The sequence below is a fragment of the Cannabis sativa genome, chromosome 8 (assembly GCF_029168945.1).
Source record: "Cannabis sativa cultivar Pink pepper isolate KNU-18-1 chromosome 8, ASM2916894v1, whole genome shotgun sequence".
NCBI classification, from domain to species: Eukaryota; Viridiplantae; Streptophyta; class Magnoliopsida; order Rosales; family Cannabaceae; genus Cannabis; species Cannabis sativa.
Genome location: NC_083608.1, coordinates 41,570,570 through 41,593,920, shown reverse-complemented (window position 1 = coordinate 41,593,920; position 23,351 = coordinate 41,570,570). Strand labels below are relative to the sequence as shown.

Sequence of the window (23,351 nt, the reverse complement as noted above, 5' to 3'; positions counted from 1 at the left end):
TCCATAAATGATCCAGCATTTACATCTCAATCAAATCCCTAATTTTGTGGAATTGACTTGCACCGACAAGATATAATAGAATACCTTCCTAATTTCCCTTTTTAGTTTCATCTATTTTGGGAAACCTAATTATTGTATTTTTATCCTACAAATAGTGGAGTCATTCCATTGTTCAGAAATTTGAAATTTCATATTCTTGAGAGTTCTTACGTTGTCAAATAATTGTAAGCATTTTTTATTAAGAATTGTTAAGAAACTTACTTAGTAAGCTCCTTGTAATCTTATTAATTCTTTAAATTGATATAAGAAAAAGAAGAGTAGACTATTACCATAATCATAAGGTCGAACATCTATAAATGTTGTATTCTTATTGCTTAATTATATTATTTATTATCTATTATCTCATTGCATTAAGTGACTGTTGATTAGCAAGGTCAAGAACACATATATCTATTCTATATAAAATGTGGCTATATAACAGACACTACTACAAATTAGGGGTAAGCATCGGTCGATTTGGTTGATTTTTTTCTATATAAAAATTTGAAATTCAGTTTTCGGTTTGGATTGGTGCAATCCGAAAACCGACCGACCAATCCAGAACTTATATTAAAACCAACTGTTTTGAACCTCAGTTTGGTCGGTTTAAACCACCCAAACCGAACGTTTTTTTTTAAAAAAAAAAATCCAATTTATTTTATACATATATTATTCTACATTTTACAACTACAAACATACAAATTAATTGTTCAAAAACTAATTATTTTATTCTTTTAACTTTAATATGAATAAAAAAAATAATATAGTATTTTTTTTATATTATTAGTAACCATAATTAATGAAAAAAAACTTAATAAATTAATATATATATGTATAACTGTCAGTTTCAGTTTTTTTTGGTAGGTTTATTACCAAAAAAAAAAACCGACCGGTTAATGGCAGTTTTAACCGTTAGCGGCTTTTTCAGTTTTTGATTCTAACGGTGTTCGGTAGGTCAGTTTGAACGGTTTTTTCGGTTTTCTAAATTTTATGCTCACCCCTACTACAAATATCAGAATTCGCGACGGTCCTAAAAACGATTTTTTTCGGGGACCATTGCTAAAAGAATTAAGTAACTATTTAAAATCGTCGGGAAAAATTTAGTATTCCCGACGGTTTAAAATTGTAGTAAACAAAATAGGCGACGTTTTTTAATAAAATGCAATTTTTTAATGGTCCTTTATAGGCGACAGTTAAAAATCGTCGCCTATAAGGGCCCATTGAAAAATCATCACCTACTTCTTGCCACATTTCCCATGTACCCACCTATTTTTTTTTTTTCTATTTCCCACATGCCCACCTATATCTTCTCACCTGTTTCTTCTCCATTTCCCACACCTTAAAACGAAAATCTTAACTCTCCAAAACCCCACCCACGTCTTCGCACCATCGCCCTCCTCTTTCGCCGTCTTCCTCCCTCTCTCGATCTCCATTTCTTCTTGTCTCTCTCGTCCATCGATCTCCACCCACCCCTCCTCCCGTCAGTCTATCTACTCTTCGTCGCATACGTCGGACCACCACCACCTCCCGTTAGTGTCCCTCTCATCTTCGTCTCATACGTCGGACCACCACCACCTCTCGCCCGTCTCCCTCTCTCTTTCTCTCTCTCTCCAAGCTCGGTATAAATACATTTATTTTTATTATATATATTTATTTTGTTATTGTATAAATTTAATGTGTTTTAAAGTTAGTTGTTATTGTAATAAAATTAATTAGTTGTTTTATTTTAATTTAGGTAAAATTATAAAGCTAATGGAGGAAAAAAAATGGGAGAAAATATATGGCAAAAAAATTTGTATTTTTTTTTTTTTTTTACATGCCCGTTTTACAACGGTCGTATAGGTGACGGTTATACAAACCGATAGGAATACTTTAAACGACTATTTTAAAAACGTCGGGAAAACCCATTTTTGTAGTAGTGAGAATTCTTAGTTTATGAAAAATTATTGGGTGACTTTTTTTTTAATGTTTTCTATTCAAAACTAATAGTTTTTTTTTTTTTTGGCTAAGGTTAACGGGGTTAAATCCCCAAATTAACTTTAACAGAATATACTATTAATTAACAAAATATTCTTTAACCCTTGAATATAAATTAACAAATATGTAAATTCAAAATAATTATAATCTTATTTTAAAAATAAAGAAATAAATATTATAATTATAATCTCATCTCTCGATCCACCTTTCTCTCTCCTCTGTTTCTTCTTTTCTCTCATCCGGCCTCCGTCTCATGAATCGCATTATTTTGAATATTATAATTATAATCTCATTTTTTTTTTATGCTTGAATCAATGTTTGAGTAAGTAGAGTTTATTATTTTGTTTTAGTTTGGGTTTATTGATGTAATTCGTTGAGAAAGTTTTGAGTATTGATTTGTCTAATTAAACTTTGAAGAGTTGGCACTGAGTTAATTTTGGGTACTTTGGATTTGAGTTCAGGATCATTAGCAAGGATTTCACATTTGTTTCCGTTTCAGAAATTTTGGTACTCCTCCAAACTCCAATAGGTATTCAATTTTGATTTTGAGATTGATTTTCCCCTAATTTAGAGTTGTATTATATTGTATCTGTTAATTATGCTTTTGTGTAAAAACTTAATTTTTTTTTTCTGTGTAATTTGCCAACTATACAAAATATGTAATTTGGATAAACATGTTATTGTGCATATAATTATTTCCTCATCACGGCGATTAAGAGTTTGTCTGTATATTGAATGCGGAAGGGTTCTAAAATTTTCAGTCTTGAATGGTTTCAAATACCTAGCTGGATCATGCCTGGCTGGATTCCATGAGCAGAGCCATTGAAGAATTCATTCGTCAAGAGTATATATATAATCAGAAGTCGGTCAAGAGAGCTAGGAAGCTTCGTCATCAGCGATCAACAATGAGGGGTGTGATAGCTGTTATAATGAGCGCAAATTATGTTATTTTTAAATTATTTCTATAATTATTATATAATCTGTTTCTTAAATTATTTTGTAGTTGTGTTTATTATTATTAATACAGTAGAACCTCTATTTAAGAATACACTTGGGACTAAGCAAATTATATTCTAATTGAGAGGTTATAACTAAATAAAGTTACCCTAGAAAAAAAAAATTAAAATAACAAAAAATATCAATGTAACAATAAATAATTATTAATACTATATTATAATAGAATTGTTTTAAAGTAAATATAATGTTAATACATATATTACAATTTGGAATAAAATTATTAATTTTATGTAAATAAATTTACAAAATATATGTATATATTTTATAAAGATGTAATTATTCCTATATAAAGGTATGCTTTGTTAATACGGGACTTAGAAAATGTATAACTAATTACAATTTAGAGGTTATTCTTATTTATAACTGGCCCAAATTGGGACTTAATTTTTTTATAACAAATTAGAGGTTATTGTTGAATAGAGTATTCTTAAATAGAGGTTCTACTGTACTAGTTTCTTATTGAATTTGCTATTCATTAAAAAGTCTACTGAATATATATTTATTGATCGTTTAAAATGTTGTAAATTGATTTTCTATTTCATTTATTTTTATAATGTATATACTTAAATTATAGTTACGTATTTCAATTTTTTAATGAAATGCATTTATAATAACATTTAAGTAATATAGCTGTTTCTCGTGCGGCTAATTTAATTTTTTTTAATACTATAATATTATTTTTTTATTATTATTTTTTATAAAAAGGATTGAATGATAAATAGTTTTTCCTTTCAATCATAGAGATATATTTTTCCTATCAATCATTTTGAATTTTTTTTGAGATTGTATATTCTTTTTAAAATATTTTTTCATCATTAAATCTTTTTATCTAAAGTAGTTTTAATTAAATTACTACAAATATAATTTAAGTTATTAGTTATTTGAGCTATAAAGTTATTAAAGTTATAATAGTTATTTAAATGATTGAATTAGTGCTCGTGAATCTTCTTCAATTACTAATTGCATTTAACAAGATAAGTCATTTCATATTTTTTGCAGCTGCAAATTCTTGTTTTAACGATTTTTTGCAATGTTTTTATTTTTTTTTATATAAAAGAAATAAATGGTTTTTTTTATATATCAGTAAATTCAACTACTTTTAATTATTTAATATCTATTCATCTATTTTCTCATTTTTTACATGAAAAGTACAAAATACATAAATTAAACTATTGTCTATGTCGAAGTAAAGGAAGATTAAAATCCACTCATGAGTATCATTATTTTTCTTATCTACAATTTTTAGACAGGTGTTATCTTCAACTATCAATAATTTAGAGATTGATTTTTAATTTTCTTTTTTATCTTACACACAATTTAAGTTGTGTATTCTTAAGTATTTGAACATCAATTTTTAATTTATTTTTGGATTATCTTAGGAACATATTTAAATTATCAACTTTCTTAAACACTAATATGTTGCATTTAGTATTTACTTTTAATTTATCAAAATTATAAATTATATTATTTAAATATACATAAAAATAATCTCATCTAATTATAACTAATAATATATATTTTTTTTAATTTTTAAATGTATCACTTTTAAATAAAATAAAAAGCAAATTAAAATTTAGTATCGGTGCAAGCTTTTTACTAGTTATTACATATATGTCTAACTATATTGCAAGAATGTCATAACATGTACCAAAGCAATTTCTACTTCATAGACGCCCACTTGGATATATATATATATATTCTCAAATTTCTCTTTATCTCTCAAATTCTTCATGTAGCATTTTCTCACATTAAGATCATTGTTGTATTGTAGTTAGGGAGGAGACACAACTTTGAAGAACTACTATTGCAGTTGTCGAGTCGTACTCTGTTTTTGGCGTTAGGAGGGGACACTCTAGAGTCGGAAAAAATGGTGCCAATGGTGATCATTATCGGAGACACAATCACATGCATTCAACAATCACATTTCAAAATCTTTAATTTATTGATAAGTTTTCCATTTTTTTCTGATTTTTCATTTTACTGCGTTAATTGATTATTATTATTATTATTATTATTATTATTATTATTATTATTATTATTATAGTTAATATTAATTTTTATATATATTAACAATTTTTACATTATCGAACTCATTTATTTAATTTTATTCAAGAATTTTTAATTTTGAAATTTTTTTTTTTTTTTCATTTTTTACAATTGTTAGTTTTTTTTAATCTCATATTAAATATGTAAGGTTCAAGTTTTTTATTTTTTGCAATAAATTTTTGATTTTTTACTATTTTTAATCTTTTTGTAATTTCTATTTGTAATAATTGTTGATTTTTTATTTGAAATTTGTTTGAGTCCCCGTTTGTTTTCTTCAAATTTCTTTAATCCAATAAAGATTGAAACTGTTTTAAAAACCCATTTTTGTGCAGCTGTGTTAAGACGAAGAAGAAGAACGAAAAAGCTCTAATACCATGACAAGGTAAAATAACAGAGAAAGAGAGAAAGAAACTCAAGAAAGGAATTCTGTTATTCAACCATTAAAATGAACTGATTACAAGAGATGAGTTTATATACACAATTACAGTAGCAAAACAAGTAAAGGAGTTTGTTATGACAGCTCAGAAACTAACTAACAGAAAATAACCAATCTTAACAACCATAATTAACTATGTTCCTTAACATGTTTTACTAAGATCCATACTTAAAGTTTTGATTTTTTTCTGATTTTAGCATTTTTTTTTTTTTTGACTTTTTTCTATCTTTTAATGATTATTTTCATTAGTTGGGTCTCATGATCAATATAGTTATACAGCTTTTAAAATTAAAATGTATAATCCTTAAGTCACGGAGAAGATATTTTGATATGCGTTTACAAGAGATATGGGGTTGGTTATCATTTTGTTTTTGGAACTGGGCCAATGTGTGGGGTTGATGCTGATGGGTTATGAAATGGGTGGGTTTGCCAATGGAGATTGAGATGGTTTTGTGGTGGTTTTTCTTGGTTTAGGAAATTTCTCCATGTGAGCTTTTGAGTTTGATACCATTTATTTATTACTAAATTATGTCTTGTATTTTTCTTTTATATGAAAATTATGTCTCGTGTATTGAAAGTTGGATAAAAATTAATATGCAAGGAGATCCATATGGCTTTACAGGTTTTTTCTTTCAACCTTTCTTTCTTTAAAATGATTTTTTCATTTGTTGATCTGGTTTTAAAATAGGCTTGCATTTTCATTATTTTAACATTGATTTATTGTTGCTCTATCTATCTCCTTCATTTTCTCCTCCAAACATAGTAGTGGACTTGATCATCGGAAAAGTTTTGTTTGGACATGTCCAAACTTTGGCGGCAAGAAAAGTTGGTGAAAGTTATTTTAATTATATTATTTTGTTTTATTTTTTAAAACCTCCAATGAAAATTGATCTCTAAAACATTGTTTGTTGAAGTTCCTTTACTTTTTTTTCTAAATTAATACATATTTTATTTTATCAATCTCTATGTTTGAAATTATAACATATGCATAATTTCAATTAAATTCTTATCTATGCCAAACTTTTTAAAAAATAATGAATTAATGTATATATCTTATATTATATATTATTGCTCATAATTTATTTCAATTAACTAGCCTTTTTTTTATTATTATTTTTAACTAGCCTTTAAAAAGTATTAATTTATTCATTATTTATATAATAATATTTATTTTAAATTACTTAATCATAGTATATTTATATTTTATATTGTTACATGAGGTAGTAATTGTTTTATTATTTTTATTATTAAACAATTTTAAGTTATTAGTTATTTGTTATAAAGTTATTAACGTTATTGAAGTTATAATAATTAGATCTATACATATAGTAATTGTATTTGACAAGATAAATCATTTTATATTTTCCTTATAATTACCCCATATACTATTTTTTTTAACCTTTTGTTTTCAAATTTACGGTTTGAGTTTCTAAAGTGGTTGCAGCGCTAGTTGCAATAGGGGTTTTCATACGATTTTTTATTGCAATTTAAGTTACAGTGCTAGTTGCAAGTAGAATTTCGTAAGCATGCAAAAAAAAAAAAACTATTTTGAAGTGTAAAAATGAAAAAGCCCCTAATTTTTTTCATGGATCTAAAAATTGAAGTTAGGACATTAGTTTTATGCAAATTAAACTGGATTTCCGGTTAAATTTTAGTTTTGTAGAAGTTTTTCTACACTTTTTTTGAAACAGTCCATATTTTTGATTGATTTTGGTCGTCTTCTCATGTAAAATCGCAAGAATTAATGGTGATTCTCTTTCTGGTTGAATTTTCATTTCGGTTGTGTTGAGTTACTACGTGGTTGCGCGATAGTTGCCCAGGAAGTATGGATCCTAGGTTGAAAATGTGTGTAAGTAGTATTTGTGTAAAAAAAATTATTTGGGTTGTATATTTGTTTATTTGGCCAGCTAAAAGTATTTTTTATAATATTGTTATTTTTTTTTGTTAAAACTGAAAAAAATAAAAAAAAAAACCCCTAATTTCTATGTAATCCATGCTTATTTTGTTTATTTGTAGTAAAAATAAAGTATAAATTTGCAACAATATTTATTTATTTATTATATTTATTTTTTAATCCAACTAATATATAATTTGTTTATGTGTAGTTAAAATACTATTGTTCCTTCAAGCTTTTAGAGAAATGATAATGAGTTTTTAAAACAAATTGTATGACGCTGATGATGGTATTGATTGGAAATTGTTACCATGATTTTACAAATGTGATTGCTTTTACTAAACCAGAGTTCCCTACTCTAATAACTTTAAGATCATTGTAAGAAGTTTTTACAAATTTTGTATATAGATTTCTAAGAGTGTCCCTAATCTGTGTTGCTCATGAATTAGTTGCACATGTTCTTTAGATGGATGAACAACTTTTGTTTGGCTAGATGAATATTCATATTTTTTGTAGGATGTTTAGTATTATTTTAAAGATCATGGCATGTGTAGGATTTCTTTGATAAACATGAGATGTATAGTATTCATAACTAGTATGGATGGCGTTATTATATTTTCAATAGATTTGTCTATTACTTTCAAAAATAAATAAATAAGTAAAATAAAAGATCTCAATAAGTTATGTTAATATGGGAGAAAATTATCATCTATAAAATTATTGTCAATAATAGTACTAAAGTTAGCATATGCAATAATTAATATGAGATAGCAAAGATCATCATATTAAATGTGTTAAAAATTACCAGCATACATTTTATTTTTGGCCAAAATAATATGACGCAGTCTAGGCAAGTTTACTCACATAAAGTAAAGTAAAACTTATAGGGTTTGCAAATAAATATTTGTACAATAATATGAATTTCTAATGAGAAAATTGCATATTTACATATTTGTACACAAAGTGAATTGTTGTATAAATTTACATAAACATGAGATTGATTGAAATAAGGTTTATATATTGAGAAAATATAATCATGATTTGATTATAACCTGAAATATACTTTATGAGAATTTATAAGCATCACATAAATGTTGCAACAAAAATTATTTATTTGGAGCTCCCATAATATATTAAAAATTGTAAATATCTTATCTAAAAAATAATTTTGATACGTGTCTTAATAGATATAAATTCAAAGTTGTCCGTGCTATATAACAAATATATTTGTATGAAATTAATAAAAACATATAATTAAATTATTATTTGAAAATACAAGTAGAATTGTCTATACAATATAAATTCATAAATTATATGTTGTAATAGACTTTTAAAAGTTTTTGATTATATTGTAAAATACTAAAGAGCAAAATTTTTATTTGTTTTTATATATTGAAAAATATTAAATGTATGTAGTTTGTTCATAATAAATATTTGTATAAAAATCCTAAAGTACATCACATGCATCAAAACTTTCAGATATATGAACATTTGATTTAAAAATTAAAATCATATAATGAGAATAGAATATATGCCTGGTCTTGCAATACTATCATTATCACAAATAAAAATTTATATTATTATCGTCAATGTATTTTGTCTATATCTACTTAAAATTACAAACTTTAGTATGAAGGATATTGTATACACACACATGAATGATTCAATAAGTTTGATAAATATTGATATTCTAAGAGCCCCTCATCCATAATTAAGAAGTCCACACATACTCCTGAATAATTATAATATATATGGTCATAGATAATATAGCGATATTTTAAAAGTGATAACAATAATCTTATAAGTTACGTACATGAGGAAGAAACATATTCATCTTACACTCTTTTTACCTTAGTTTAGATTTTCTCCTACTGAGTTTTCTTAACAAAGTTTTTAATGAGACAATTTTGAAATCATACTAACACATTTGTAATTCATAAAGTAAGTAGAGAATGTGTGTGACTGAAATCATTAGCACAACATATTCAAAAAAACTATAAATTATACTAATGAAGTATCAACATCAAAAATTCTCAATGAAGATGATACGAAATGCATTGCTCATCTAAAGTTACAATGAAGGAGATAGAACCAAATACATTTTCACTAAATTCCCATGTGATCTTCAAGAGAATAACTATATTGTTGTCCAATATATTAAATCAAGTGTCAATCTTATAAAGTTATTCACAAAGTAATTATCAACATCAACATTCAAAAAGATGGTACGCGCACAAGATGAGAATGCATCAACTAAAGGATATCTAGGAATGCCATAATAAGGGGGAGTAAATACAAATTGCACTCCTTTTTCCTCAACCAATTTTTTGTCCTATTGTGTTTTCTAATAACATTTTTAATGAGACAATTATTATGAACATTCATGGAAGGGTGTTATCAAGCTCGACCTTGGGCATAGTCAGGCTAGGTCTGTGCGTAGGGTCCACCTAGTCTAGGAGCCCAAAAAATCTTCTCCTTTTAAAATTATACAATTTCTTGCTAATTTTGAGAAATACCATTTTTTTTTTCTAAATAAGGGCCCAAAAATAATTTTTTTCCTATGACCCACTAAATTTTAAGGTCGGCCCTGCGTGTTATAAATAATATATTTGAATGTTCAAATCACCAAGTTAAATTTCTAAATTAATTCTTGTATTTATTAATCAAAAATACCTTCAAATTATTTTTCATTAAAATATACCCTTTTATGAGTGAGTTGCTCAATATACTCTCACCTTCTACTTAAGCATAACACATAATTTGTATTGATCTAGAGGTATAATGGGAATATTATCTATAAAAGTTGGTATATTTTAAAAAATATAGAAATAAAAATAAAATTAAAATATATAAAATTATTAAAGTGACTATCAATATAATTTTTTAATTTAGTTCTTAATTTTTTTTTTCATATTTTGTGTATATAGGATTCACCTCAGAGTTAGAAATTCTCATTTTACTTTCTCTTTCTATATATCTTCATTTCTTCTACTTTTTCTGTTTCTCGTTATTATATTATTCACAATAATTTTATACTATATAATACTTTATTATATAATTAACAACAACTCATTATTATAAATTATTGTTTCAATATTTTTGATTGGCTTCCATTGTTGGAAAGTAATTCTCTGGGCTGAGAGATCTTGAAGCCATAAACTGATCAATCGTGGAGAGTAAAATACCTGTAATTCTCAACCCATGTGTTCTTGCTTTGTTCATTTTCGTTAATTTTAGAGAATTGTTGGTATTTTCCTCCACCGCGATGAGTCATTAATCTAGAGTGATGCTCACCGTTTTTATATGCTTTAATTTCTACAAGTTTTCCAAAATATTTGTCCATGTTCTAGATTTTTCATTTGCGATTAATTTTTGCCACAAAATAAAAAAATTACAATTTATTTCATAAATAGAAAATGACCAAACACAAAAAATTGGTTGAAGTAGATGGTGACGCTGAAAATTATATATGCTTTCACTAGTTAATGTTGTGGGGTTCAGGTATTAAATGGAGATGTTACAGTTGAGAACATTATTATAAACAATTTATCGAATACTAGTAATACAAATAATCCTTTCAAATAATAATAATAATAACGCCCACAGATAATAAAACTGCCCATATAATTTGTGTAACTGATAATTAGTTAACACTACTCAAAAGTTCAGATAAGGACGAACTACTTTCTTTGGCTTCACTGATACACGTCCGTTACGTATTTATCACAAAAATAAATAAATAAATAAATAAATTGGAGTGATGACCTAGACTTTTTATATGTATAAATAGGAATAAAAGAATGAAAAAGAAAATGATTCATAAACTACCACCCTTACCTTTACCTCTTTAGTTCATACCCAATAAAGAGAAAAAAAAGAGCACATTTTTCATCTACACCTAATTTATTAACTTTAGTTTACGTGGGATCTAAGGCAAGTACCTTACAAAATATGAAGTTCTTCAATTTCTCGGAGCTGGGTTCTTGCTGCCGGGCAGCGCCACCGCCGGAGGAGACTACTAACGTCCACGTGGCTACCAACAGTGGCCGCCACGTGTCTTCTTCCAAGCGCAGAAGGTGTAATTCGGCGACGCATTGGCGGCCGGGCCTCCATGCCATCTCGGAAGATCATTCTACTAATCAGCAGAAGATTCAGAACAAATCTTCCAGCAAAGATGGGCCTAAATCTGGGCCTAGGCCCATTCATAAGGCTCGTGGGAGTGACACTTCTTCTCGTAATGACTCAAGGTGAAACTACTTTCTTTTCTGGATATTTATTAATACAACTCTTTTTCGGTTTATATATTTGTTTGTTTGTTTGTCTATTGTTAATAATTTTTGGAAAATATTTAATGATCTACGAAAAGAATTAGTTTTAATTTTGTGTCTTAATTATCACTTTTTGGTTCAACTAATTTAATTTTGGTTAATTATATCAGGACAAACTCTGCACCGGTGATCGTTCCAGCTTTCTCACCTACACCATTCGTCTTCTGAGTTTAATTTGTGGCTTTTTGTTTTATGTAATTGAATTTATGTTGTAATATATGTATCATATATAGGAATGAATATAAATAAATTTAGAGATGCCCAGATATATTCGTTAATTATTTCAATCTAATATTAGCTATTTAACATTAATCTTTATTGGCTCTGAAAGACTGAAGTAACTTAAAATATAATGTGTGAAGAAAGAAACTAAAAAAAATTCACTATCAATCAAATATGAATAGCCAACTTTAAGCAGTTGAGGCACGCAAACATTATTGCCTCAAATTCACGTATCCAAAAAGATGAGTCAGCTTTTATCTATGAGCACTCTTTTATGATGAATGTTAAAAGGGATTGTTGGTGTCTATCGTCCATGTAGTTTAATGTAATAATTTTTAAAGAGTACGCTAATTAATTGTAAAATGATACTTCTAAAAATTGGTAGTTTGCCAAATCTCCGTTTGCCACCTAGTACCTACTACTACTAGTCTACTATACTACTTCAGAGTTATCATAATGTCATTATTAACGATTTGAGTCATATTAAATAATAAATGTTATATAAGTTGTCACGACATATTTAGACGAATCAAATAATTATTAGTTTACACCAAATTCTGAGACATAACAAAATAATATTGTGTCTCGTCAAGCAAAAAAAGAAAGAAAAAAAAACAAAATATTGTGTCTCTGGATCATTGGCTGAATGGCTGATTAGTTTACTTAAGCATTTGGTTGAACAGGTTTTGGAACTTAGGCGTTTGGTTGGAGGTAATAAAATGGAATGGAATAGAAAGTAAATAATTTTCATTCCATTCCTTTGTTTGGTTGCATTTTAAAGTATTGGAATGGCATTGCAATGGAATGCTCTTTCCACCATTTTGGTAGAATGGTTATTCCATTTTAAAAAGGAAGGAATGATAACAAGAAAAAAAATTTAATTATTTTTTTATCAATTTTTTTTTATACATTTCAAATTTTATTCCATTGCATTCCTATTCTTATTCCCATTCTCATTTCTATTCCTATATTTTCATTCCTCCTAACCAAACGCCTCTAATTCTTTTTCTCTTCGTTTCATTTCAATGTATATAATAGCTTCTGCTTTACGAATCGTCCCTTTCATTAGGATCATGGGTAAATTTGAAAATAATGAAAACCATGACAATTCATTTTTTCATGTGATGAAAAAATATATACAAATTACTTTACTATAATATTTTATTTGGAGTTTGTTTGAAAAGCCGCTGAGAATTGGAATTAGATATAAGTGAAGATAATTATATAGTTTGGCATAATTGGAAGTAATTTCACATTAATTATATAATTAAAAGGTCTCAATTACTCTCTAATTCTAATTATATTGTGTAATTATTTGCCAAAAATAATTTTAATTATTTAATTAATATAGTAATTATTTGATATGATTTAGTTCTTCATTTTTACTTTCTTTTCTAATACATAATTTTATTTTTTGTCTTGTGTATAATGTTGTTTCATAATATTTTTTTAGCGTGGTTTTTCTTATATTATTTATAAATAAAAAAAATATATATATACAAATATATAAAATTTGATTTTTTTTTATAAATCACAAAATTGTATTACTAACTTTGAACATTTACAAAACTAAGCACCACCTTGCTCATGCGTGCAACATAAGTTTCTAACTATTTAGAGTTGCATTATCTGAGTAATTTGCGGCATAACTCCTATTAGTGTCTAGTTTATTACAACTAATTCTCAATTTTAAAATTTTGGTAGTAAAATTTCCTAAACCCATGTTCTGTTAGCACTTAACCTTTTCCATCCATTTTTACAAGTTAACTGCCATGTGGGCATGTCCATGTATACACAGAGTATTGCCCACATGGACACAATGTACACATGACATTATATTATTAACCCACCTAAAAAATATTTAAAAATAAAAATAAATTAATTTTAAAATAAAAATAATTAAATTACAAAAAAATTAAAACAATTAATTTTTTCTTTCTTCCACCATCTTTCTTTCATTTCATTTCATATTTTTTGTTCCGCCAGATTTTTTTTACTCTCATTCTTCATCAAAAATATTACCACCACCACCATCCACCTCAACCGAAACCACAATTGCCCGACACCACCAGTACCTCAACTTCTTTTTCAGATCCAAAACAACCACAACTATCGCACCTCAGGGCCGGCCCTAGGCATAGGCAGGCTAGGCCCATGCCTAGGGCCCACACTTTCCGGGGGCCCAAAATAAAAAAATAAAAAAAATTATTAGGCTTTATTTAAGTAAAATTTAAGTGTATTATAAGCAACAAATATTAATAGCTTAGTTGGTTGAGGTAGATGGCATAATGTCTAAGGTCATGGGATCAAATCTCATAATACTCATCTTTTGATTTTCAGGGCCGGCCCTGCCGCACCTCCACCACAACCCCACATTTCAAATACAAACACAATAAAAAAAAACTTAAAACAGTAAACACTTGCCACAATCTCACATCCAAATATCCCAAAAAAAAAAAAACTAATTAAAATCCACAAGAGAAAAATCTTAGACCAAAAGAGAAATTTTGAAATCCAGATCTAGGTGAGAGAGAGAGAGACAGCTTACTCGACATCAGGTCCATCACTGGAGAACGACCATCGAACCACCACGTGCGGTGCTGCCCAAATTTGACAATGATGAAATGAGTAGTGAAACGTGAGATCGAGAAGCCCATTCCAAGGAGAACACAAATCTAGAGTCTATTTGTCAATAGGAGGTAAAAAAGCCATTGGATCGGAGTGGAATATCTCAGATTCTGTGGATTTCAACGAACATTTAGATTTGATTCCAATGATCGTCAAGCTCAACTTTTAGAGGGGTTTTATTCTCCAATAGCTCATGAGCTTAACCGTACCGCTTACTGTGAGAAATAGTGTTAAAATCACGCCCAAAAATTAATTTAGAGGTTTCGGAGCCAAGACTTTGATTGGGCAGGCAAGGCTCGCATGGGTGAGGTGTTAGGCGGGGCTCGCGTGAGTGTGTCACTGGCGTGAAAAGAGATGAGAGAGAGGTCACTGGTGACCATGGAGTAGATTAAAAAAAAAAAAAGCTTGGCAGAGATGGTTCGTGCGCAAGCAGGAGAAAGAGTTTCCAAAAAAAAAAGAAAAAAAGAAAGAGGAGGGAAGGAAAGAAAAAAGAAAAAATAAATAATTTTTTTAGTAAATTTATTTATTTATTTTAAATTTTTTGTAATTTATTTTTATTTTTAAATTAATTTATTTTATTTTTAAATATTTTTTAGGTGGGCTAATAATATAATGTCATGTGTACATTGTGTCAATGTGAGCAATAGTATGTGTACACATGGACATCCTTACATGACAGTTAACTACCAAAAATAGATGAAAATGGCTAAGTGCTAATAAAACATGAGTTTAGGGGGTTTTACTACCAAAAATTTAGAATTGAAGGTTAGTTGCAATAAATTAGGCACTTATAAAGATTATGCCGCAAATTACTCTTATCCACTCCTTATCAATGAGTGCAATAATCTTTGAATCAAGGCCTACAAGTCTATTTTTAATGAATTTTTTATACAATTAACATATTTTTAACAACTCAACTCTCTGATTCCATAAATTGTTATTGTATTTATTTATTTAGCTAGTTGGCTCTTTATTTTGTAAATTTTTCATGTAAATCCTAAAGGTTGTTTGTCATTGAAATTTTTTTGGTTTGATATGTTTATCTTGTGGTCAATATTTATTCAAATTGTTTGTCCTAAAAAAATTATCCTTTCTCATTTGTGCGTTAATTGCAACATTTCTAACTCCAACAAGTGTCATCTTTCTTTTTATAAATACTTTATACCTGAGAGAAAATTGGAGTTGACACATTTATTATGACTTTAAAAAATAAAGAAATGGATAAACTTTGGTGCACACACACAACTACTCTGGAGTTACAACTGAAGTAACATTAATAGTAATTTTTGACTCTCTACTTTATATTTTTAAAATGCCTGGATGTTTTTGCTTGATTTATTTGTTTATTCAACTCGATAATTATTTTTCTCTGCTTGAATTGCTAAGAACTAGCAATAAGCTAGTTGAGAGTTGTGATTAGTGGTTAAAATACACTTTTATTTATTATAAATGATAAAATAAGTTAAGATTTAGTTGATATTTTCATGAAATTATTGTAATATATTTTATAAATGAAAATATTTAATTTTGATTCAATTTATGATTTTCTTATAGGAATTAAGTTGTATTTTTGCTGAAAGAAAGAAAAATAAGCAAAGTTGAAAAGAAAAGAAGAAAAAAATGACATTTTTGTTGAAGTCCAAAGCAACCCAACCCAAAAAGGCCAAGCCTAGCCCATGAAGCCCATCATCAATTTTCTCTCTTCCAAAGCATGTGATGCAATGATGACAAGTCTAAGTCATCTAGGTAGGGGTGTGCATAAATTGATCCAATTCAATGACAACCGACCGATCCAATTATAATCGACCGTCAAACATTAGATATCAAATTGTGATCAGATCAGATCGTATGTTATTTTTTATTACCCAATTGGATCGGATCGGATGTTGGATGGGGTGTCCAAAAATCTAATACATCCAACATCCAATCGAATTAATTAATATTTTCATTTAGTTTGAATGAATAATTAAATTTTATATTGTTATACGTAAAATATATATGTATATATAAAAATTAATATTAAAATTTTACTCTTTTTTTCTTGAATTGGATGGATCCAATCCAATCCAATACATACTAGACCTAAAATATTGGATGGATCCGATCCGATCCAAAAAATACTATGTCTAAAAAATTAAATAAACTCAAATTAAACTAATAAATATATATGAAATACATCCAACGGATAGAACCAATCCAATCCAATAGATGTTGGATCGATTGGATGACTGAAATTAATTGGATCGGATCGGATGGTAAAATCTAACATCCAATATATAATTTGATCGGATCTGGATATGCCTAAAAACATTAGATGTGGTCCAATGAACACTCCTATAGGTCATCATCAACTCTATTTTTCTCTTTCACACTCAATCTTCATCTAAATATTAGAAGACAAAATAGCAATAATAACATAAATAATATTAATTTTTTTAAAATTTCAAATGTCAAATTTAATATTAATATTTATTTTATAATCCAAAACTTTCTTTTATTTATTTTTAGTCTTTTTATGACTCTAACAATAGGAGCTCATTTTAGTAGTGAGAGGGTAATTTTTAGAGTGAAAAAATTATAGCAAAATCTCTCTTCATTTTTTTTTCTCATATTTCTTTCTAGAATTTTTATGAGAATGCTGAGTATAATGGCCTAATATTCCTTTGAATGTTAGGGATGATTGCATATGCAAAGTGAGGTTATTTTATATCTTCGATTCACTTGTTGTAATATTTATTTGAGTAATGCAAGTTTTCATTCCATTTTTATTTTTATGTTCTTCGTCCATCTATATTACTATATATGATATTGTAGTCATACTTTTTATATATTTTTATTTAGTGATTATATTAATGGTAGTATTGCCCATGTTCTATCTATCATATTCATTTTTATTTACTCTTTGTTAAACATATAAGTTTAGTTATGCTCTTCTTATGTGTCTAAAAATTAACAGAAAAAAAAGTAATATTAATATTCATTTCCTTCACTATCACCACCATCTCTATCTCTATCTCTTTGTTATATTATTTTTACTATATGATTAGTCATGCTCTTTCTATGTGTTACTATTTAGTAAAAATAATATTGATGTTTAGTTTTGTGTTTAATCTTTTATTGTATTATTGCTTGATGTATAATGTCATTCTTAGGTTCTACGTAAAATTAAATCATTTCTTTTAAGAACTTGTATACTCAAAATATAATGATTTTTAATGTTACATTATTTATGTCAACTTTATGAATTAAATGTACAAACTAGTTAAACAAGCATATGGATGATTCTTGAAGTCTTTCTCTCTTTTACTATTGATTACACTTTTATTTGCTTTATTTTAATATTAATTACCAAAATAAAAATCTTCAAACTCATTTGGTTACTTATTTGTTACTTCTTATTAATATTTTGTGTTTATTTTTCTACTAACGTTTTTATTCATAATCACCTTCTTGTGGAATCGGCCGCCCGATATATACTACAACCACCGCTAGTAGAAGTCATATTTGGGCATTAAATATTGTAAGACTTATTAATATCCTAACCACGTAAAAATCTTTATCTATTTTATATTTACTTATTTTCTTTAAGCTCAATCTATTTCTTAATTGATTTTTGAAAAAATTCGGTAAACACTACTAATATGTTGGCCACAAAGCATGATTTATTACGAGTATTTTTTACCATGCTTGATCATTTAAAAAATGAGGTATTCTTTAAATGCTTCATCATGGTGGGGTTAAATTCTATAGACATGCATTATTTTATTTTTTTTTGGTCATAGACAAGAATTCAATATTTTTTTTTATTATGTTTCGGATTTTTGGACAAATAGAAAGTTATTTTATTTTCATGGAATTGTTAGACATTATTTTTCTTTTAATGAATTTCTCTATTTCTATTAATTTTATATAAAGGTATTTTTGTAACTTGTAATTTTTTATTTCTATTTTTTTTTTTTTATGAAATGTCAACTTCATTAAATTAACTCTCTGAGTACAAAATATTTAGCATAGAAACTGGAGCATTAGACACAGAAATAAGACGACCAGAGAGAGACCGTGACATCCAAGCAACAGCATGTGCTAGGTGTTTTGTTAATTGTTCAACAAAACGGATTTTAACAAAAGGCAAAGAAAGCATAAGTGAAATACAATCTTGAACCAAATTCCCAAAAACATAAAAGAGAGGTGAGCGGCTCCGTATGGCTTGGATAGAAAATACATGACCTATACCTTAGGTATCTTAGGGGTTAGGTGGATATAGTTTTTTATCCCTTCTTGATTGATGTGATCTCTCATAAAGTAGTCGTTACTAGCCTTATTAATCATAGTGTAATAGTTGTATAAGAGGGGTTACGCCGTCAGAATTATTGCTTATGGCAGTTCCAATACGTTTTTTCCCATACGGCATTAAATGAGAGGTGACTGTTCGAATAAGGTCCTGTTCCTCCTGGAGATCCCTTGGCGTTCCCCTGGTCTCCGGGAGTACGTGGAGCCTTTACCTCTCCTCCGGGAGGGTACATTCTTGTTTGACACTCCTGAAGCTAAGAGACTTAGTCGATTGATCCAAGAGTCACACCTCTTGGATCCACGTGTCGTTGCCACATTGGTCCACGTATTTTGGGCAAAATTAAGGGCAACAACCACAAAATCAATTCAAATCCCAAAATTAAGTTATTATACAGAAAACAAAGGGATAATTTCACAAATACACAAAAATAACAAAAATACGGTTTCACGGAATTTTAAATATTTTTACGAATTTTTTGATTTTATTTACAAAAAATACGGTCTTTTTATATTGTATTCATGTTAATTTGTTGTTGATTTTTGTTATATGTATGTTATTTTTTATTATTGTTTTGATGTTATTTAGATGTTATTTTCATGTTACTTTTATGTAGTTTTCTTGTTTTTTCGTATTGTTTTTACGGAAAACCGTAAAAATGTAAAAGAAAATTCATTAAATGTAAAAATGTAAATGCATTGTGTAATTATCCTAAAAACAAATTTGTACACCCAGCGAAACATTCGATGTCTTTGGGTCATCCATCCTAGCCACCCACTCCCGGCATGTGTCATGTGTGCAAAAATAATAAAAATTTATAGCCTATCTTTTAAATTGTAATAAGGTTTTTCTTTTATGAGAATTAACGCTTGATACTAAGTAGAGTAATATGTTGTAACATTTACCCGTAAACAAAGTATATTATAGTAGTAGGAGCAATTTGCGGTGAAATTTTTAATTTTTATACATTAACTCTCTTTTTTTTGTGGCAAAACTTCTTTATATTTTAATTTTTATACGAGTAATTTGCGGCAAAAATACATAAGTTTTCTCCCGAGTAGCAGATAAATACCTAAGTCGTATTTTTGGCGGTAAAAATACCTTCCGTCACACTTCTGGAATTTCCGTAGGTACCTCTCTGTTATGTGCCAGATTAGTATCCATGTGTCACTCATTCATTGGTCCATGTCATTAACTTTTTATTTTTTATTTAAAAAATCTATAAATTCATTTAAAATCTAATAAAAGAAAAAAAAGATATTTAGAAATTCATATTTTAACTAATTAAAATTAAAATTCATCAATTAAATTTTTAAATTTCTAATTAACCCCTGATTAAACATATTAGATTAACAATGTGTTAACATAAACGTACAATTAATAAAATCCCACAAAAATATGGGTATGAACAATGAACAAGAACATACATAATTAAAACATAGATTAAAATTCATATTCATCTTCAAACTCTAACAATCACATACATAATTAATACTTTATTTGCAGTTTTCAAAAATCTCAAAAAAATGATATATTTTCCCAGAAATCTCTCTCTCTCTCTCTCTCTCTCTCTCTCTCTCTCTCTCTCTCTCTCTCTCTCTCTCTCTCTCTCTCTTATCTGAATCTAAAGAACCCCAAAACAAGGCAGCAACAACAACAAAAACGTTCCAAAACCAGAAGAGAACCTAGAAAAAAACTAGGACATACAAATCCAGAAATCTCAAAAAATAGTTTTTTTGCTTATTCTTTTTCCTGCATTTTTCCAATAGCCAAACATATTTACAAGATGAAAATAAATTGGAAGGAGAGATTTCTACTGGCCTCGAGTTGCTTTTATCAGATCTCGTCCTCCGTCGTCGGTGCTCCGCCGATCTCTTGAAGTCCTCCAACTCTTCACCTACTTTTTCATCTTCATCTTCTTCAACCCTTCGCCAGTGGCCAAACCTCGATCCCAACTCCTTCAAGTCTGTCGTTTATGGCTAGAACATGTCATCTTCCTCGCTGGATCAAATCTAAGGCCTCCTTCATCTTTCCCTTTCTTTATTTTACTCGATCTCTCTCTCCTCTCAATCTCAGATCTGTTTCAATCTCTTACCCTCTATCTCCTCTCAATCTCTCTCTCTCTCTCTCTCTCTCTCTCTCTCTCTCTCTCTCTCTCTCTCTCTCTCTCTCTGTATTTTCTCGATCTCCCTCTCTCTCTCCTCTCAATCTCAATCGTTCTTGGTTGGTCACATGCACTCTCTCTCTCTTTTCTCGATCTCTCTCTCCCAAATCCATCGTATTCTTTTTTTTTTTTGAAAACCAATCCTATATTCAATCTATTTCCTCTCTTTCCTCTCTGATTTAGAGGTTAGTTTTTTAAAAAAATTTAATTCAATAAAAATACTTAAGTTCTATGTGTATTTTAATTTTGTAATTTTTTTAATTTAAAAAATAAGTTTTATTTTTATTTTTTTTATACATTTTAAATATATATTTTTTATTTTTAAAATATTTTTTATTTTTAAATTATTTTTAAATAAGTTTTAATAAATTTTAAAATGAAAAATAAAAATTAATGATGTGGACTAATAAAAGGATGATACGTGGACACTTACCTGGAAGAAAACAGAGAGGTACCTACGGAAGTTCCAAAAGTATGACGGAAGGTATTTTTACCGCCAAAAGTACGACTTAGGTATTTATCTGCTACTCAGGGATAAAACTTAGATATTTTTGCCGCAAATTACTCTTTTTATACACTTAACCTACTTATTTTTTTTTAGTGGCAAAACCCTCTTATGTTTTAATTTTTATACACTTAATCTCCTTATGTTTTTTTAGTGGTAAAACCCTCTTATGTTTATTTTTCTTTGTAAATTTGACACGTCAGTTAAATATTACCGTTAAATATCAACTGGACGACCACTGTATATACTTGTGTATATGTAACAGTAAAACTTTAAAGTCAATACAATAGTAACCCAATTAATATTTAATGGTAAATTTGCAAAGAAAATTAAACTTAAGAGAGTTTTGCCACCAAAAAACGATAAGAAAGTTAAGTATACAAAAATTAAAATATAAATAGATTTTGCCACTAAAAAAAATAAAAAAAATTAAGTATATAAAAATTAAAACATAAGCGGGTTTCACCGCAAATTGCTCTAGTATTAAATAACCTTCGTTTAATAGTTCTTTGCAAGAAAGAAAAAAAATCACAACAAACCAAAAATGTTAAGTACATGTTTGTGATGTTGATTGCAAAAGTTTATCCAAACCATTTACAACAAACATTTACGGAAACGAAAGGGACTAAACGGGGACTAAACGAGAACAAGGGGGATCCACCGAAGAAGATCCTTCTCCTTCCCTTTTTTCTGAAGAAAAGGAGGATCCAGAAAAAATCGATGAAACGGAAGACATATGAGTGAATGGAAAGGAAAAAACAATTGAGCAACATTACCTACTGATAAATCCCTAATTTTAGGTTTTTTTTAAATCGATTACCTTTTTATTTATTATTTTTTTGAAATAAAATAAATAAATTATGACGTGTGTATCTAGGAAATAGTCACTTCAGAGTGAATTTCCACGTGTTTCACTCTCTTTATTTCATGTTATTTATATTTTAATGAGTAATTTGTGACATAAATATCTAACTTTAACTCTTAGTTGTAAATAAATATCTAAATTTAATTTTTGACGGTAATAATATCTAAGTTATATTTCTGGAACTCTATAGTACCTGACCATTAAATATTAATTTATTATCCACGTGTCATTTTCTTATTGGTATATTTAAACTATTTTTTAAAAAAATAAAAATTTAATGACTTGAACCAATCAGGGATTGCCACGAGGCAATTTACTTAATATTTAACAGACATGTACATACAAAAGTTTCAAAATTATAAATTTAGGTATTTATTTGCAACTGCAAATTAAACTTACGTATTTATACTACAAATTACTCTTTTTTAATTTGTTTAATTTTTATTTTACAAATAATTATAACAAAAATTTATATAATTTAATTTTTACATCTTATTATAATTATAGTACAAGTTGCAAAATATATATTTTATTATTATATTGGAGATAGAATAGTAAGAAACAAGTATTAAAGTAGATATTGTAGTTTGTTTGAACACTCCTTTCTATAATCTAAATTATTTTGAATTTCTTAAAATTTTGCAGAATATTTTTAACAACTATTATATACACGACCAATGAAAAAAAATTAGAAGGGGGTACATCAATACATTCTTTTTAGGGAGTGCACCATAGAATAGCTTCCTGCGATATATATTATTAAATTTTTAACCTGTAATCATTTTAAAAAAACTAAGAGAAAATTTGTAATACTATGAACGGGTATTGTAGTAAAAAATGTGTTGTCATTTAATAGATACAAGACAAAATAAACTTCTATAAAGAGAAAAGTTTAAAAATATTAATATTATTGTAATTTTATAATTTTATTATCGCTACCGA

The 23,351-nt window shown here is 27.7% G+C and overlaps 1 protein-coding gene and 1 long non-coding RNA gene across 2 annotated transcripts; both read left to right on the top strand.

Moving 5' to 3' along the window:
- Positions 1 to 1,858: 1,858 nt before the first annotated feature.
- LOC115701403 (uncharacterized) lies at positions 1,859 to 3,038 on the top strand. Its single transcript, XR_009683873.1, has 3 exons — positions 1,859 to 2,338; positions 2,478 to 2,545; positions 2,778 to 3,038. It is a non-coding gene; the product is annotated as an uncharacterized LOC115701403 (long non-coding RNA).
- Positions 3,039 to 11,204: 8,166 nt separating this feature from the next.
- LOC115698880 (uncharacterized) lies at positions 11,205 to 12,001 on the top strand. Its single transcript, XM_030626084.2, has 2 exons — positions 11,205 to 11,656; positions 11,848 to 12,001. The coding sequence occupies exons 1-2, from the start codon at positions 11,361 to 11,363 to the stop codon at positions 11,903 to 11,905; spliced, it is 354 nt and encodes a 117-aa protein (XP_030481944.1). The 5' UTR covers positions 11,205 to 11,360; the 3' UTR covers positions 11,906 to 12,001.
- Positions 12,002 to 23,351: the final 11,350 nt, after the last annotated feature.

Coding starts and splice junctions, on each gene's coding strand:
- LOC115698880 (XM_030626084.2), top strand. CDS start 11,361: ATGAAGTTCTTCAATTTCTCGGAGCTGGGTTCTTGCTGCCGGGCAGCG. Junction 11,657..11,847: donor TCTTCTCGTAATGACTCAAG/GTGAAACTACTT, acceptor TAATTATATCAG/GACAAACTCTGCACCGGTGA.